General features: G+C 36.9%; 2 protein-coding genes across 2 annotated transcripts in view; one reads left to right on the top strand and one right to left on the bottom strand.

Annotated features, from left to right (window-relative positions):
• The window catches only part of SMARCA5 (SNF2 related chromatin remodeling ATPase 5), a gene marked incomplete at its 5' end in the record, with an annotated part of 45829 nt that extends 39105 nt beyond the window's left edge, over window positions 1-6724 (top strand). Inside the window, 7 exons of the mRNA XM_079714968.1 lie at window positions 156-269; window positions 722-844; window positions 1594-1726; window positions 2346-2464; window positions 2867-3079; window positions 5524-5631; window positions 6424-6724. Of these exons, the coding sequence (XP_079571094.1) occupies window positions 156-269; window positions 722-844; window positions 1594-1726; window positions 2346-2464; window positions 2867-3079; window positions 5524-5631; window positions 6424-6489 (876 nt within the window). The 3' untranslated portion in view covers window positions 6490-6724. The remainder of the gene's footprint in view (window positions 1-155; window positions 270-721; window positions 845-1593; window positions 1727-2345; window positions 2465-2866; window positions 3080-5523; window positions 5632-6423) is intronic.
• A 9895-nt stretch (window positions 6725-16619) lies between these two features.
• Window positions 16620-19089, bottom strand: part of FREM3 (FRAS1 related extracellular matrix 3) — a gene marked incomplete at both ends in the record, with an annotated part of 36654 nt that continues 34184 nt past the window's right edge. Inside the window, 1 exon segment of the mRNA XM_079710061.1 lies at window positions 16620-16861. Coding sequence (XP_079566187.1) covers window positions 16620-16861 — 242 coding nt within the window.

The following is a 19089-nucleotide window of genomic DNA, read 5'->3' as shown; positions in this document are numbered from 1 at the left end:
ATTTAAAATTTGATTAATGTTTGTTCAGTTTTAGTGGAAGATGCATTCAGTTGCTTGGAGAATTGGCTGTCATGATTTTATAGAATGAAAAAAGGTTGTAGATAGATTTAAAGCAAAATAGTTGCTTTCTTATGAAGAATACTTTTTGTTTTTAGGCTCCTCGACCTCCAAAACAACCTAATGTTCAGGATTTCCAGTTCTTTCCTCCACGTCTATTTGAATTATTGGAAAAAGAAATTCTATATTACAGAAAAACCATTGGGTACAAGGTAGCAGAAGTAACACTTTGTTCATAACTAACCTGTTTTTTTGTTTTGTTTTTTTAAAATATTTGTTTGTTTGTTTATTCATTCATTCATTCATTGATTGCTGCGCCGGGTCTTAGTTGCAGCATGTGGGATCCTCATTGTGGCTTGTGGGATCTTTAGTTGCAGCATGTGCACTTCTTAGTTGTGGCATGCGTGTGGGATCTAGTTCCCTGACCAGGGATCGAACCCGGGCCCCCTGCGTTGGGAGCGTGGAGTCCTACCCACTTGACCACCAGGGAAGTTCCTAATCTGGTTTGTTTTTAACTTAATAAATGCAGAATATCAATATGTTTTCTTTTATGGCTGGATTAAAATTTGTGAAATGTCATGTACTTGGTTAAGAGTTTAGTTCATTGCATACTTCCTAAAATATGTTGACTGATGACATAGGAAAAAAAAATAAATATTTTTAGGTGCCTCGAAATCCTGACCTACCAAATGCAGCACAGGCACAAAAAGAAGAACAGCTTAAAATTGATGAAGCTGAACCTCTTAATGATGAAGAGTTAGAGGAAAAAGAGAAGCTTCTAACACAGGTATAGCCTTCAATCAACACAGAATTTAGTAACCATTATTTTGTAAGGTGCTGTCTTAGGCTGTGTTGGAATATATAAAGGAAGTACATTTTTTTGCTTTCAAAAATGGAATAATTGGAGATCATAAAGCATGGGCATATGGTGTTTGCTACATTTTGATTGTTATTCGTCGTTGAGGTGGTAGAGAAGATTATGGATTTGCACCAGCCTTGGTAGAATGGGTATCCTTTTGATCACCATTCTTCCAGCACTCCCATCTTCCCTTTCCTGTGAATCTTCTACGTTGCTACTAAGTTATTATTCTCAATGACAAATCTCTGCTCCATACTTTTTTAACATCCTTTAAGTTTCAGTCAAGGCCTTTCAGAATCTGGCCTTAACCTACCTTTAAAGCTTTATTTTCCTTCTGTTTTCCCACTTGGTTTATATCTTTGCCCTTTAGTCTATGTTCATTCCTCCTGGCAAACTTCTACTCTTTGAAAGCTCAGCAAAAATGTCCCCTTTTTGTGCAGCATTCTTTATTCTCCTCAGCTTCAATTGCTTGGCTGTCTAAGCAATATATGATGTATTGCTAAAAGTGCTCATCTATGTACATGAAAATCTACCACTTTAAAAGCACTTAACTTAAAAAGAAAACCTGGAGCAACTGAAAATTTTCTATAATACTCAGCAGCATTGGTAAAGTTTAATAGCTTTTCTCCCAAGTTCAGTGTGCTGTGATTATATGTTTTGTTTCCATCGCTTTGAAGGGATTTACCAATTGGAATAAGAGAGATTTTAACCAGTTTATCAAAGCCAATGAGAAGTGGGGTCGTGATGATATTGAAAATATAGCAAGAGAAGTAGAAGGAAAAACTCCAGAAGAAGTCATTGAATACTCAGGTAATTCTCCTATTATTTTAATAGGTATAAGAATGTTCTCAGGCTTCTGGAGAGCTGTTGGAAAGTTCAGATTTTCTTACTCTGAATACTGCTTTGATAAGCTTAATTTCACCACAACTTAGTGCCTTGTTTTGTTTTGTATTTTTTAAAAATTGAATTGGAAAATCTCCCCTTCTTTAAAATGGTGTTGTTAATTTTTTTTTTTTTTACCCCCGTTCACTAGCTGTAGCCAAGGAAACAAGAATAGGTCACTAAATAATTGTGCCTTCATTTTTATTTCATTGTCTTTCATAAGTTTTCAAGTGTTACGTGTTTCTGTGTCTCCTGGAGCCAGTTGGATTGTCGGGTGGGTGTAGCTCTGGTGGTCCGCCCAGAGCTTCAGAGTAGACACAACTAAGAATTGGGGGATACTTCCTGTAATCACCCAGCGTATCTTCCTGGTTTCTTCATAGTTAAGGAAACTGAGAAATAATTACGTGACTTACTAGTGTTAGATGTGGGGGAAATTGAAACATTTCTTAATCCTTAGCAAGTAAAATAGAGCACTTAACAACAAGAGGTTATTTATCTTTCTGCCCTTCCCCCACCTATCTCATCTGCCCAACTCTTACTCCTACAGCTGTGTTCTGGGAAAGATGCAATGAGCTGCAGGACATAGAGAAGATTATGGCTCAGATTGAAAGGGGAGAGGCAAGAATTCAAAGAAGAATTAGTATCAAAAAAGCACTTGACACGAAGGTACTTTGCATATTAATAAATATAATAGTAAAATAACTCCTATCAGTAATATGAGAGTTTAAAGTAACTTTTAAAAAGGAAAAGAAATGTTGATATAAAATTTTTTTTCAAAGGACAGCATTCAAACATTATAGGTGTTCTCAACAGAATTTACCTCAGTATTTCAGTTGATATATCTGGGTCAGAGTCACTATGATTGGCTCTTTGCTGTGTGGTGTACCAGAAAGTCTGAGTCTGTATTTCTGACTGAAGTTGTTTCAGAGCAAAGATTACAATGTAACTGACTTTGGATAGAAAGTTGATGTGAAATACAACATTTATAGCTAACTTTACTAAAGCCGAGTTTGAAACATGATTATATAGGATTTGTATTTTATATAATATAAAATCTGATTTTCATAGATTGGACGGTACAAAGCACCTTTTCATCAGCTGAGAATATCTTATGGTACTAACAAAGGAAAAAACTACACTGAAGAAGAGGATCGTTTTCTGATCTGTATGCTTCACAAGCTTGGATTTGACAAAGAAAATGTTTATGATGAATTGCGACAGTGTATTCGCAACTCTCCTCAGTTCAGATTTGACTGGTTTCTAAAGTCCAGAACTGCAATGGTGAGTACTGGGGGCCTTTTTCTGTAATGTAGTAGAATTAAACTTCCTCTGACAGTTCAAAGGAAGTAGGTTATTTAATATTCTTCAAGGTAACTTTTTAAATTCTGTTAAGAGAAAACTGTGGTTCAACTGTATCTTTGAAGTAAATTTTTGTTGCAATATTGTTTGTATCACAGTTTAAATCAGTTCCTTAAGAAACAGTTCACATCCACAGTTAAAAACCTCATGTCGTAAGTAACTTACAAAGTTTATTTTTTCCATTGTTTAATAGCACATCTTTTAACATCACTATATATGATAGGACTAATTTTTTTATGTGAATTTTAATCTGGTTCTAAGTAGGAGGAAATGTCACCATCAATTTTAACTTCTGAATGTAATGATCACAATTTAAAATTGGACTTTTAGTTTTATAAGTGAACACATTTCTATAAAGAAAGGACTTGTACTCACGCATCTGCCCATCAGAATGCTGAGTTTGAGTTATTTAAAAAGAGCTTAATGTAGTAAAACACTATACTGATTTAATCCTAGGTTTTGTTTTTATTCCCAATATCAACCTGTTTCTGATCAGCAAGTTCCATTTGTAATGACCTAAAATCAGAATTCAGAAAAGTTTAGCTTTGATGAATTGCTCTTCTCTTATGTATTTTTTTTTAACTTTTTATTTGATATTGGAGTATAGTTGATTAACAATGTTGTGTTAGTTTCAGGTATAGAGCGAAGTGATTCAGTTATACATATATCTGTTCTTCTTCAAATTCTTTTCCCATTTAGGTTGTTACATAATATTGAGCAGAGTTCCCTGTGCTACACAGTAGGTCCTTGTTGGTTATCCACTTTAAATATAGCCGTGTGTCCATGTCAATCCCAAACTCCCTAATATACTTCCCTCATATACTCCCTAATATACCCGCTTCCCCCCCGGTAACCATAAGTTCGTTCTCTAAGCCTTTGAGTCTGTTTCTGTTTTGTAAATAAGTTCATTTGTATCATGTTTTTTTAGATTTCGCATATATCATATGATATGTCTTTTTCTCTGTCTGACTTACTATATTTTACCACCTTTGAGTTTTTAGCTTCATCTTGTGTTCTTCAGGATGATGATAATGCCAAAAAAATTCTGTAGTCTTAATTTTGAGATGTACTAGGATAGCAAAGTTTAAACAACTTTATAGTAGGATTTACCTCAGTATATTTAAAATACATTGTCACTCTTCAAGATGGGGGATAGTGTTTAGTCTTTAAATGTGACCACTGAAGGGGTGTTTTTCAGTAAGCATCAACGGACGCTACTGTTTTATGAAACCCTAGTTTGGGAAATATTGCACTATAAATGCATTATAAATATATAGTTAGAGGAGACACATTCAGTTGCTATAAGCTCTATATTACGTCTTTTAAAGTAGGAACAATTTATATAATTAATAAGTGATTTTGTGGTGAGTGAAACAAGATGCAGTGTCACACTGATTTACTGGTACAATACCGTGGTCTAAACTGCGTGTTATTTCCTAATGTGTTTCATGTTAAGGCACACATACAAAATAATAATATGCGTATGGCCCCTTGTGATAAACAGTTGAGGCATAGTCCTTCTCTAAGAGCCAAGAAGATTCATACCATAGTACATCTGTAACACATTCTGGCATGTGTATCTCAGTGTACCTGTTAAAGGAAATAAAGAACTTTGATGCAGTGTACTACCTTCTCTCTATATATACTATTGCAAATATTTCCAAACCTTATATGGTTGTGTCCTATTATACGATAATATTTTTAAATGATTTTATTGTGACCATTTGTGTAGAATGTCACTTACGACAAGGAGAGGAAAAAAACAATTTTACTCAGTAGGTAGCCAGCAGTGATACAAATGGACTCCTGTTTTCTTAAGGGGTATTTACTATTTCTACACTATAATTTAAAATCCTTTCTGGGGCCTGTGTAGATTGCTAGGGAGAGATGAGGTAAAACTCATCATAGATTTCTATGACTATTTTTTCCAAACTGGGAAAGACGGCAGGTGGTACACTGACTACCACTAAGTTTTAGTTGATTTTGACCCTCAAATATGTGCTCTGTTAATTTTAAGTTTTGGATGTAGATGACAGTTTTCAGGCATAGACACTAAGTAGCAGAATTGCATATATTAAGAGATGTTCATTTTCACTGCTTCAGTTCCTAAGTGAAGGAAGGATTTATGAAAAATACACAACACTTAAATAATGAAGTGAAAAATTTACAGATATCTTTTTTTATCCTCCTAACATGGATTGTGTATGAAAATTATCAGTTCCTTTTGCTTTTTAAAATTTTATCTGTTGGGGGTATATAAGTGATATTACACTGTTAAAACATACCTTTGGTTTTGAAATTGTAATCATGAAAACTTATGGATGGAGAATACAAGTTTACCATGTAAAGTTTTGTTTGTAACTCAGGAGCTCCAGAGGAGGTGTAACACTTTAATTACCTTGATTGAAAGGGAAAACATGGAACTAGAAGAAAAGGAGAAGGCAGAGAAAAAGAAAAGAGGACCAAAACCTTCAGTAAGTACTCATGAAAATGTAAATATTTTCTTGGGGAACTTAACTTTTTTCAAGAATTTGAACATTACTTGGCTATCACTGATGTGTTAGTCTTTGTTTTTTTTTTGTTTTTTTTTTTTTGGTAAGTAGTATGGCCTTGAATTGCTTTAAAAGTATAAATTAAACTTGATTGCATTGTGTGGGGAAAATCATGTTATGATGGTAGTTCACAGTATGGGGATTTGTGAGAATATGGGAAGGTCTGTCTTGTGAATGGCAAGAGCCTACACTTGATGTTGAGAGTACACGTTATAATTTTAGAATATGTAAAGAAATATTAGGAAAGCAGTGGCCTTTACAACCTTTACTCTTCACTTCTAAACTTTGATTTATTGTACCAATGATATCTTAGCAATGTGAAGGCAAAAATTATAAGAAAAAAAGTCATTCTGTTATCTAATAATAATTTATATAGTCATGCGTAAGTGAACGTATCAGGAAAGTCTGGTATACTCACAAAGTATTTCTCATTACTGCTTTCTTTTGATGAGAGGGCATGTTATACATTTGTTTGGTGTAATGATTTACTATTGCTAATTGTGAATTACTCATTTACTTCATTATTAGCATTAAGGTATTTATGTTAGTAAAATATGTAGATAAGATTATTTGGAGAATTAAGTTATTCTGGTTAAGAAAATTAATACCTGTTACTAAGTGGCAGTTATTAATAAATTGCTATCATGAGTCTTCCAATATATTTCATGTTAATAGTACTCTTGTGATGAAGATAATCCTTCTGTTTGTTTGTAGACCCAGAAACGTAAAATGGATGGAGCACCTGATGGCCGAGGAAGAAAAAAGAAGCTGAAACTATGAATACATATTTGTTTCATAATCACTAACTTTAAACCAGTAGTTCTTTAATTTACGGGTCCTCATAAGATGTACTGTACAATGCTCAATTGTTATGTCATTCAAAGACATCAGGTTCATCTGTTTACCAAGCTAGAAACATAGTATGTAGTTTCACTTTTTTAAATGCAACAGCTGTGCTGAAATTTTTTTATCATTAACACTTGAAGTAATAAAATAGGCTTCATTTATTAATAAATGTTTCATTTGATTTATTTTTATATTATAGTGCCATTTGTGAGGCTTGTGACTTTTGTTTATCAGCTATAATTTCTACACTTGTAAGGCTTAAAAAGAAGCAAACAAGTTAAAAAAAAGAAAATTGCAAATAACATTTGTCCCTTCAGTCTTCACTTAGTTGTGTAATTGTTTTAATTCACTTTGCCTTTGCAGAAGTTTGGGTATCTTTGTAGTGCTATTGAGTCTCATCTGGGAAGATTATGTAAATTGCATTCTCCTTGCTTATTATATGGGTAGAATGGGAAAAAAAGGCAAGACAAATTCTCATGAAATTCTATGCATATTTCTGTTATGCTTTCTGTTTCTGTAGTTGGTTCTGAGGTGAATATGCCCTATTCTGTTTGGAAGAATGGCCTTTTAGTTATATAGCCAAAGACATTTAGTGTTTTCTGGTTCCTTAAGGTGTTGTTGTACCATTTTGTAAAAGGAATATTATTATTACTTTTTTTAATTGTTTGGTAAGTATTTTTGACAAATTACCTTCTGAAGCAGCCACAGCTTAGAAAGATAATGTCAAAACTAAGGTGATTTTTTTTTTTAAAAAGACCCAGCCAAAATAAGGTGTGAATTTGTCATACTGTTAAAATGAAATTGGTAAAATGTATCCCCTTCCAGTTTACTTTTTTGGGTTTTAGAGTAATTGAACATTTTATTTTATTATATTTAAAATAATTTCTAAGTGTGAGCAGCAAGACTGACTATAATTCCAGTTTTTATTTTCTATGGACAGACTTGATAAACTGGAGACCCTGAAGCAGGATTACCCAAATTGTAGTGTCAGGATTTTAGCTGTACCAGAGGCCTTTATGTGCTACACATAATTTGTATAAAGTTTTATATGTGCAAATTGGGTACATAAATAGTCTCCATTTTTCTAAGGGAATGCAATAAATGTAGCATCGTGAATAAATATAACTTTTATAATCCTTAAGTGGTCTTTTCTTTCCATTGCTGTAATTTTCTTCTCGCATTTGATTTTTGCTTTTTTCCTTAGGACGTTATCTTTTTTCCTTAATTGGATTTTTTCGTCTCAGATTTCTATCAGTTGCTTTCATTTGCCCACACATAATTGGGATTTTTATTTATAAGGGTGATTTCTATAGTATTACTACTACTGCTTGCTTTTAAAAAGTGGGATTGCCGCCATCAGTGTCAAGCAAAATGCAGTGTTTATGGCAATTTGTGGAGTAATTTGGTTTGGTTTGTGTTCCCCCCAAATTGACTTCTTTATAGCCTTGGATTCTTAAAATAACAATTATGGATCTAATATATGCAAAATGTGAGGAATGGTTACTTCTTCCATGAAAAGAGCTATCATTCTTAACAGTGGTGGCTTTATTTTGGAGGAAATAATTGGGAAAATATAAGGCCAAAGAAAACTTTACAGAGGTCACAAAGGAAGTGGTGAGTTCAAAGAGGAAGAAAACACAGCCTAATTTGTGTGTGTGTGTGTGTGTGTGTGTATGTGTGGTGGAGGAGGTGGGAGGAGGTTGAGAGTGGAAATATAAAAGGAACCTAGTGCCAGCCCTTCAGAGCTCAGGGACATGGGAACGTGTACAGGGAAACACTTGAAAAGAGCATGAAAGAAACAATATTAAATTTAGCATTGTGGTTTAGCCAATGTGTGAGGCATTTGTGTTTCCCAGGTCAATTAGGATATCACTCTTGTATGTCTATCCAGAATAAAGTAAAGCCAAGTTTTTATTTATACTGCTAGTTAAGGGAAGGAAAAATGATAACTAAGCTCAACCCAACTGTTTTAAAAGAGGAATTGGTGGTTGGAGTGGACTCAAAATTGGAACCCAATTTCCAGTTGATTTCCGCAATTTCCAGTTGAGGAATAGGAGGGCTTAAATAGGTGGAAGGAATGGTCCCTAAAGCCAGCCTAGAAGAGGCTGGGTGTTTACACAGGTGACCATGGTCACAGTCTATTGTTACCCAGAGTACTTCATTTAATAGTTAATTGAGTAAGGCTCTCTATATTATTCTGTTGGGAAGATTATATTCTATTGGGAAAATATACAGGTAAAACTAATGAAATGTAATCATTTTAACTTCAGTCTTTTAAATATTAATGTAACCTTGGAGAAAAAAGATAATGGAAAATTTTCTAATAGCAAACTTTTAAAAAAAATTTAGGGTATTTCATATTCATATAGTAGACTTAAGGTGTGTGCTTTAATTTTGTAGCAGTGTTACATATGCTCAATTTAATGTGTTAAAGTTTTGTTTATTTCCTTAGGAAATCTGAACTGAATAGCCCTAATTGAGGGTAGTGGCATTTATGGATCTCTAAATGTTGGTCTTTAAAGGATACTGTCTACAATATTAAAAAACAACCCAATCCAAAAATGGGCAGAAGACCTAAATAGACATGTCTCCAAAGAAGACATACAGATGGCCAAGAAGCACATAAAAAGCTGCTCAACATCACTAATTATTAGAGAAATGCTAATCAAAACTACAATGAGATACCACTTCACACCTGTTAGAATGGGCATCGTCAGAAAATCTATGAACAACAAATGCTGGAGACGGTGTGGAGAAAAGGGAACCCTGTTGCACTGTTGGTGGGAATGTAAATTGATAAAGTCACTATGGAGAACAGTATGGAGGTTCCTTAAAAAACTAAAAGTAGAATTACCATATGACCCAGCAATCCCAGTACTGGGCATATACCCAGAGAAAACCATAATTCAAAAAGACATGTGCACCCTGATGTTCACTGCAGCACTATTTACAATAGCTAGGTCATGGAAGCAACCTAAATGCTCATCATGAGACGAATGGATAAAGAAGATGTGGTACATATATACAATGGAATATTACTCAGCCATTAAAAGGAACGAAAGTGGGTCATTTGTAGAGACGTGGATGCATCTAGAGACTGTCATACACAGTGAAGTAAGTCAGAAAAATATATTAACGCATATACGTGGAATCTAGAAAAATGCAGATGAACTGGTTTGCAAGGCAGAAATAGCAACACGTGTAGGAACAAACGTATGGACGCCAAGGGGGGAAAGCGGGGTTGGGGGGTGGTGGTGGTATGAATTGGGAGATTGGGATTGACACATATACACTTAATGTATAAAATAGATAACTAATAAGAACCTGCTGTATAAAAAAATTCAAAAAAAAGGATACTGTCCAGTTAAGTGTAACAGGTACATGATAAGATAGTAAAAAGGGTCAATATGTTAACATTTAACACTTTAACCAATTAACCTGCCAATTTGTTGGTGGTTTCAAGTAATTGTTTTTCTCAAATAGGATTATGCTTTGTAATATTTTATTTCGTATTTGTGTATTTTAAAAATATTGCTATTTTTTAAAGATCAGTATGTCAGTGTGGTAGATAAGTTCAGGTATAGTAACATTTTAAGGAACATTTATAAATCCCATTTCTGAGAGGCCACCAGCCCTTAACACCAGACCCTTCCTGTCAGTGTGTCTCAGGGGGAATTAATTCAGTGGGCAGGCAGGCTCAAGTTGAAAAAGTATGAACAGGTTGAATCAAGTGCACAATAATGCACTTGTTTCAGGCATAGAACACAGTTGTCCTGATTCCTATGACCATTTTAAAGGCAGGGGCAGCTCTTTGTGAAAATAATAGTGTAACCTATCTCATTGTATCTGGAGCCAGAATACTCCTGCACAGCCCTCACACTCGGATTTGTGCACCAAGTTTTAGAATTACTGCCTATGTGTAGGCAGTCACTCATTGAACACTGGCGAACCTTGACAGCAGAAGCAGTCGGGGTAGTGTTCTAACGTCCTCACCATGTACACCTCTTTCTCAAACCACTTTTCTTTTCTGCTTATATCTCAGGCATCACTCAGTACTGCAAGTTGCACTTGGAAAAAAGTATCACCCTGAATCTGATGTATTTTGAAAATGGAGATATCAGTAATCTTCGGACTTGCAGTGGTAAACTAAAACCTTCACCTGGGAGCTTGTAAGAAATGTAGAATCTAAGGCATCATGCCAGACCTGCTGAATTAAAATCTGCATTTTAATAAGACCCTCAAAGGTGATTCATATGCACGGGAAATTTTGAAAAGCACTGCCTTAAACTGCCAAAGTAAAATAAAATGAAACCTTAATAGTTGTTTAACAGATATATTAACATGACATCATCAGGGTAACAGATCTTTTAGTTTAGGTCAGGAAGATCATTCAATACTATTTCAGAGAAAATGCTTTTATGTTGAATTTTGGATCTGCAGATAGTTTTAGCAGGGGTTCCTCTGGTGAGCTGTAATATACTAGCATTTAAGTCACCACATCTCAATTACATTGGAGCAGCAAGTGGTCCGAGGACCAGCAGCAGTGGCAGCACCTGGGAGCTTGTTAAAATTACAATTGCTCAGATCAGATCACACTCCATTCTGCTGAATGAGAAGCGAGGTTGGGGGCTCTCCAGGTGATGCATACTGAAGTTTGAGATGCACTGGGTTAGTACCTCTCACTATACTTGTTGGTTTCTCCTTCCTTTAAAGGGAACAAATGTTACATAACTTTGGATCGTGACTTGCTTTTTTCTACTCACATTTATAAATTTATAAATCCAATTATGAGACTATAAAAGGAAGCAGGCTGAGTGTGTGGGTCATTAAATGAATCATGCCTGAGTCATCTCATTTTTATAACGAAGGTGAGGCGTTCATGGGTAGAGCTATAAGCCACCTCTCCTTATAGGGATGATGTACAAACAGTGGTTAAAGAACCAGACGTGGTGACAGAAGGGTTTTGGGTGAGTGTGTCATCTCTTTCACAGGAAGGACCATTTTTAACATCAAAAGTTATTCTCAGCACATTTGTCCTGCTGTATGTTGTCTCTTTCGATACTTGGTTGATCTGGTTTGAAGTCAGAAACTTTTGTCCCCCTGTTGACGCACTGACGACAATATCTGCTGCTAGAGATGGTCAAGGTCAGCTTGCGGCATGGTAGACTTCTGAGGAGTCACCATAACTACTGAGTGGAGTTACTGTCTGGTTGCTGTTAAAGTAGCTTACAGATTGGTCATTTTTCTGATCTGCGACATCAACCTTATGTCTGAGTAGAAGGGAAGTCAGTAACATGAGCCAGCTCAGGAACTGGAGCTGCGTCCCCCAAATGGACATGGTGCTGCTTGGAGGATCCATACCTATAGTTTCTAGTCCCATGAGCTGCGCCACCTGGGAACAAGTCTGGAGGAAGCTGGCTTTTTTAAAAGGTTCGGGGTGATATGCTGAATATGAGTGCCCTTGTTTTTATCAGCAGGTATATCTGGAGATAGAGTCGGGAACTCAGGATTGGCTCTTCTGCATTTGAAGGCTTTGCCCCCAGCTAAGGAGAGTGCGGACTGATAATATTCCGGACTCCTCTTTCCAAACGCTCTGTTTGCACTCTTCTTCTCTTTTTTTTTTGGCTGCAAGCTTGCGGGATCTTAGTCCCCTGACCAGGGAATGAACCCAGGCCACAGCAGTGAGAGTGCCAAGTCCTAAGCACTGGACCTCCAGGGAATTCCCTCTGTTGGCACTCTTTCTTGATCCGACAGTATAAATCGTATGTATGTACCACTCTCTTCAAGTTGCGAACTTTGAAAAAAGAAATCTGCTTTGAGGAAGTTAACACAGTAAGAGAAATTATAAGGGGGTGGGAGTTTGGAAGCTATCGTTAAAGGCATTGGTGGGGCTGCACTTCTTCCAGGGGCTCTAGAGGAGGATCCACTTCTTGCCTCTGCCAACCGTCCATGGCTTGTCACTCCAATCTCTGCTTTTATGGTCACATTGCCTTCTTTTCTGTGTCATCTCCACCGATTCCTTCCTATAAGGACACTTGTCAATACAGTTAGGGTGCCCCAGGATTATCTTCCCACCTCAGAATCCTTAACTTAATCCTATCGGCAAAGATGCTTTTCCCATATGAGCTATAGGGCTTACGGGTTCCATGGATTAGGACCTGAATTCTTTGGGGGCCGTTACTCAGCCTGCTACACCTGTCAAATTCAGTTTGTTTCGTTTCCTTTGTCTTACCTCCCAATGTTTAGAGACACATTCAGTGAAGCCCAGTTACTGAACTCCACTTACCTTTTCTTTTTCTTTTCACTTCTATTGTACTTAGTTTTGATGGCTTGCATATACTTCTTGGTGTCTGGCTCATTTTTCTAAAGTCAGAGCTAATGTTCCCAAAGGGACCCCATACGACTCTGTCCCAAGTTGTGATAATACAGTAGAGAGAAGTCATTACAACCTGTTTAATTTCCTTAATTTCATAAATAGCAACAACTTGCCATTGAAGAGATGTGTTTACCAATAGAACTATACAGTAAGTTTGGAAAAAATTACTGATAATCTCATTACCCTAACACAAAGTTCTTATCTTTTCGAGGCATGTCCTTTTAGTTTTTTCCATATATATATATATTTTTTCAGTACGCGGGCCTCTCACTGTTGTGGCCTCTCCCGTTGCGGAGCACAGGCTCCGGACGCGCAGGCTCAGCGGCCATGGCTCACGGGCCCAGCCGCTCCGCGGCATGTGGGATCTTCCCGGACTGGGGCACGAACCCGTGTCCCCTGCATTGGCGGGCAGACTCTCAACCACTGCGCCACCAGGGAAGCCCAGTTTTTTCCATATTTTTTAAGGCTTGCAGTAGCAACATGATCACTGATAATCTAGAATTCATTATGCTATGAAGTGGCTATCATGATTCAATGAACTATTTCCTGAGTACTGGACATTTAGGTTTCTTATTATGCATTATTATAAAAAAGGTTAGTAGCAATATTGGGGTGACTAGTGTCAAATAAATTTTAGAATGCTTACCTGGCAGAAAACTAGTTGTGGAGTCATCCTCTGTCATCACCTGAGCCCTGGTGGGTGTAGCAGCACAGCAAGGACCTGTGGCTGGTGTCTCCACTATGGGAAGTGAATGCCCTTAGATGCCTTTTTCATTCACCCTGTATGTGGGCTCCTTAAATTTGGCACTGGGTGCTGGAATGAAATGTACAACATCTTTCCATTGATAGTTTACACAGTAACAGTGACATCATGGGCATCTGGTATATCTCCATTATGCCTTCCAAATCCCTAAGAAAACTAAAATATTAAATGAGGAAAAATGTATATGCTTTTTCTCCATAAAAATGTTATCCCGGGGAAGAATATGTGAAGAGTGAAAATGAGCCCAATTTTCCATAGTGTGTAGTTCCTTTCTTAGTAGGAAATGAGGCATGTTTCACTCTTTTAAGCCGTTAGATCACCTTCATTACCCAGCTACCGAATACACCGTAGGTTGTATCTAGAATACACTAGTTTTTATCCTAGAAGCCTAAAAAACTTAGTTTTGCTTCCCTGGCATGTCTTACTGGGAGGAAACTGGGAATGTAACAGATCAACTTCATAGAAATCGCTGTGGGTAATGGCACCCAGAAAAAAAGATGTATGCATAAGCACTGCATTCATCTGAATGTAATTCCTTAACAAAAGACAGAATAAGAGAGAGAAAGAGAGTGATTTTCTGCAAAACACTGAAAGGCTAGGATTAATTTCAGGTGCAAAATAGAATCCTCCATGGCTTTTTTTTTTTTTTTTTTTTTTTAACAAGGCTGATAATGTGAATTTCTCCTGGGCACAGAAGTACTCAGTGGGAAGGTCAAATTGGTTGCTTCATTTGGAGACTAAGTCAGGGCATCAGTAGGACCTGTTGGGTGTATCTGAGAGTTATCATGGCCAAGACGTAGTTTTCTCATTATTATTATTTTTTTAAACATTTATGAAGGATCCATATCTCTCTGACATGCTGGAGAAGGCCAGTAAGTGTTTGTTGAATTTGAGTTTAAAAGATTTTTGATTGTGGTGGTTGGGAAAATTGGAAGATGAGGGTGACTTTCTGTTGGTAGATATTTACTCAGACAGGAATTAGAACTGAAAGGGATCTTAACAGAAATGGAGTGCAAACTTCTCATTTTACAGAGGGAGAAGTGAGGTGAAGAGTTGTGAAGTAGCTTGGAGAAATCTCCTCTCTGGTTGGCGAAGCTGATGTTGTCTAGCAATGAAGCAAAACCTGGGCTGATGGGAGAGAACGACTTCTCTACCTATATATTCAGACCCCATGGTAGTCAAGAGCCTTCTTACACTTGCTCAGTATTTTGGGAGATGGCTGCTGCTTCTTTTTTTTTTGTTGCATTTGTAGTTTTTTTAATTTATTTTTTATCAAATAATACAATGTTGTGTTACTTTCTGGTGTACAGCAAAGTGATTCATTTATACATATATATATACACATATATATTATTTTTCAAATTCTTTTCCATTATGGTTTATTATAGCATATTGAATATAGTTCCCTGTGTTATACAGTAGAATCTTGTTGTTTATCCACCCTATATATAATAGTTTACATCTGCTAACCCCAAATTCCCAATCCATCCCTCCCCCACCCACCCTCCCCCTTGGTAGCCACAGGTCTGTTCTCTATGTCTGTGAGTCTGTTTCTGTTTTGTAAATAAGTTCATTTGTGTCATATTTTAGATTCCACATATAAGTGATATCATATGGTATTTGTTTTTCTGTTTCCGACTTCACTTAGTATGATAATCTTTAGGTCCATTCATGTTGCTGCAAATGGCATTATTTCATTCTTTTGTATGGCTGAGTAGTATTCCATTGTGTATATGTACCACATCTTCTTTATCCATTCATTTGTTGATGGACATTTACATTGTTTCCATGTCTTGGCTATTGTGAATAGTGCTGCTATGAACATACAGGTGCATGTATCTTTTCGAATTACAGTTTTGTCTGGATATATGCCCAGGAGTGGGATTGCTGGATCATACGGCAACTCTATTTTTAGTTTTCTGAGGAACCTCCATACTGCTCTCCACAGTGGCTGCACCAATTTACATTCCCACCAACAGTGTAGGAGGGTTCTCTTTTCTCCACACCTCTCCAGCATTTGTTATTTGTAGACTTTTTGATGATGGCCATTCTGACCAGTGTGAGCTGGTACCAGGAGATGACTTCTTGAAATGGCTTCTGTCATGTGCCATGTTGGCTTGAGAATACGTTAAGTCATGTCTGTAATACAAATTTAAAAAGTGTTTTTACAAGAAATACCTAAAAGATAATGATGGGGCACAAAGATGTGGTTTTCAAAATAGTTTGGAAACTCTAATTTATGTATATTAGCTGAGGCACAATAATGGTGATTTATATTGTCAGCTTAAAATGAGTAAAGAAGCAATTGGCAGTTTGAAGATTTTACAACTCTTTAAATTTTCTTTGTTCTCTCTTATGATACTTGCATTTTTACAATTTATTGTTTATTATCTTCTTTTATAAAGGAGTTTGCAAAAGAAGGGAGAGTTGATGAAAGGATTTCCCTTCTAAGTAGCCCTGATAAAGACTTGTGGAGGAAAACTGAGCAACTGGCAAAAAGGAGGTTTAGGCTTATCTGCAAATCTCAGTAAGGTCACTCAGCACTATAACCAGAAAAACTGACAGAGGATGAGGGTATCTCTACAGTTGAAAAGTGCTTCCTGTCCAGCATGAATCAGCAAAGAAAGGTCGACCCTTTTATTCTTAACTGTTGATTTAATTGAGGACAGTGGGTTTCACTGGCCTTGGTAACAAAGTAAAAGAAAATAGAAAAAAACAAAGAGCACGGTCTAACAATCCTTTGTCAGCTGGATCCTTTCTCTGTTTGTACATATTCATACAGTTACATAAACTAGATTTGCACATATCACCAGAATATATGTAACACCAATGTCAGTTCAATACCACTGATATCCTGGAGTTGCTAAGATCTGGAAACTGTTGTTAGGAGATGTGTTTTGGCTGTTTCCCCTCCCTTGAAGTCTTTCAATCAAAAGAATGACAAGCGCTCTGTTTAGAGTCAGTGACGGTGTCATTGATGAAAATGGTGGTTTTACTGGGTTCTCCAGTTGCTGTGCCCAGAGGCATCTGGAGAAGTAATTCAAACCTCTCTGGACCCTCTGAGATGGGCTGTCCTAGGTCATCAAGGATTGTCAGTTGGAACATCTCAACACACACTCCTGGAGTGAAGACCAGTTTTTGGCTGATGCCAACATAGTCTAGTCCCGCTAGTGGGAAAGGAAAGCCAAGAGTGAGACTGCAGAATTCACTGCCAGAAGTTTTCCTTCAGAGAAAAAAAAATTCAGAGAATGTCTGTAGCATTCTTCTATGTACACAGCACTTTCAGACACATATTTTTTTGGCTTGATCCTCAGAAAGGGGAAATTTCCATATTCTACCAAATGCCTCAATAGCCAGTGATCTGTCACCACATGCTCTCCATCACCTTCCAAGCACTTCCATAAAAATCCCACTATAGACTAACGGCTCTCTGAAGGCAAATTCAATTTGTAATGAAAGCATTTCCCTTTTCTATTTGGAACTGTTAAGATGATGATCATGACTTTTATTTTGACTAGGTTTCACTCATTCACCTTTGCCAGACCTCTGGTTTAACCTTACAACATTCCGCTCTATTTACTCAGCCATGAAGGTTCTGCTATTTTCTGGGTTATTAATCATTTTGCAAGCTGGCTCACCTGATCATATCGCTTCTTTGCTACTTATTTAAAAAGGCATCCAATGTCATGACAAATTATAATTAAGAGACTAAAATAGGAAACCCTGAGTGATATAGATAAATATATAAATAAATGGAGGAATAGAATATTTACATTGTCTTAAAGTATCTCTCCACAAAAGTCTTCTTAATTGCAAAGGAAGAAAAGTAACTTTATAGTAAAGAAACCTGGCAGGTACCACTTTAACCGAGTGGTCAAAGTTAATACCACCAACAGTGGGATAAATTGAAATTGTGTGCAATTGGGTAGAATGCAATGAGAATGCAGTACCATCTCTGTGATATTCCTGCTGGAGATGCATAGCCTGAATCTGATTATGAGGAAACATCAGACAAGCCCAAACTGGGGGATATTTTACAAAACTGGTTTGTAATCTTTTTTTTTTTTAATTTTTAGTTTATATTGGAGCATAGTTGATTTACAATGTTGTGTTAGTTTCAGGTGTACAGCAAAGTGATTCAGTTGTACATATACATATATCTATTTTTTTCAGATTCTTTTCCCATATCGGTTATTACAGAATACTGAGTTCCCTGTGCTATAGAGTAGGCCCTTGTTGGTTATCTATTTTATATATAGTAGTGTGTATATGTTAATCCCAAACTCCTAATTTATCCCTTCCCCCTGGTTTGTAATCTTGAAAAATATCAAAGTCATGAAAGTCAAGGAAAGACAAGGAACTGTCCAGATGGAAGAAAACTGAAAGACATGATGACTAAATACAATGTGTGATTCTGAACTGGATTGTTTTGCTATGATTTGGGGGACAACGGGTGGAACTTGAATGACGCCTGAAGATGAGATTGTGGTAATGTATCAGTTAATTTCCTGATTTTATGCTTGTACTGTGAGTATAGAGGAGAATGTCTCTGTAGGAGTTGCATTCTAAGTTTTTTGTTTGTTTGTTTGTTTGTGGTACGTGGGCCTCTCACTGTTGTGGCCTCTCCCATTGCGGAGCACAGGCTCTGGATGCGCAGGCTCAGCGGCCATGGCTCACGTGCCCAGCCGCTCCACGGCATGTGGGATCTTCCCGGACCGGGGCACGAGCCCGTGTCCCCTGCATCAGCAGGCGGACTCTCAACCACTGCACCACCAGGGAAGCCCAACAAATACATATAGAGTGAGAAATAGCTCTGTCTGAAAATTACGAGAAAGAAAGGAAAGCAAGAAAAAAAAAGAGCAAAACAACAACAAAAGAACTTTAAGGATCATCACTGGTATCCTGTACAGTATGATGTGATATATTCCCTGAAGTGTTATAACATGTTAATTCTCCCAAGAGCAAGCTCTGGGCTGTAAAGCTGTCTTTAGTTTCCTTAACTGTTTCTGGGGTACATGCTGAAACTGGGTTCACATTTTCATAGATACATTTTCCCTTTTTGTCTTGTCAGTTCATGTACGTTTTAGACTGCTGAGTTTTATTTGCAGGACTTGTGCTTTTATTTAGTTTTTATCTTTACATATTCTCATGCATCTTGGATGTATACGATGCTAATCCTTAACTCTGCTGCCTGTCCACATCCCAGGAGACTAAAATGTCCCTGTTAGCAAATGAAAAAATGTGGGTATCAACGTAGATGGAAATTTCCCTTTCTTTTCCTGAATCCTGTGCTTTTTATTTTTTTTTGTTTGTTTGTTTTTTTTTTTTCTGGTAAAGCAGCTGACAGGCTCACCAGGGGAAGTGGTGTTCAGAACCATTTAGCTCCACTGCCAAC

The sequence above is a fragment of the Hyperoodon ampullatus genome (assembly GCF_949752795.1).
Source record: "Hyperoodon ampullatus genome assembly, chromosome: 1".
Taxonomy (NCBI): Eukaryota; Metazoa; Chordata; class Mammalia; order Artiodactyla; family Ziphiidae; genus Hyperoodon; species Hyperoodon ampullatus.
This window is presented reverse-complemented; position numbering and strand designations above follow the sequence as displayed.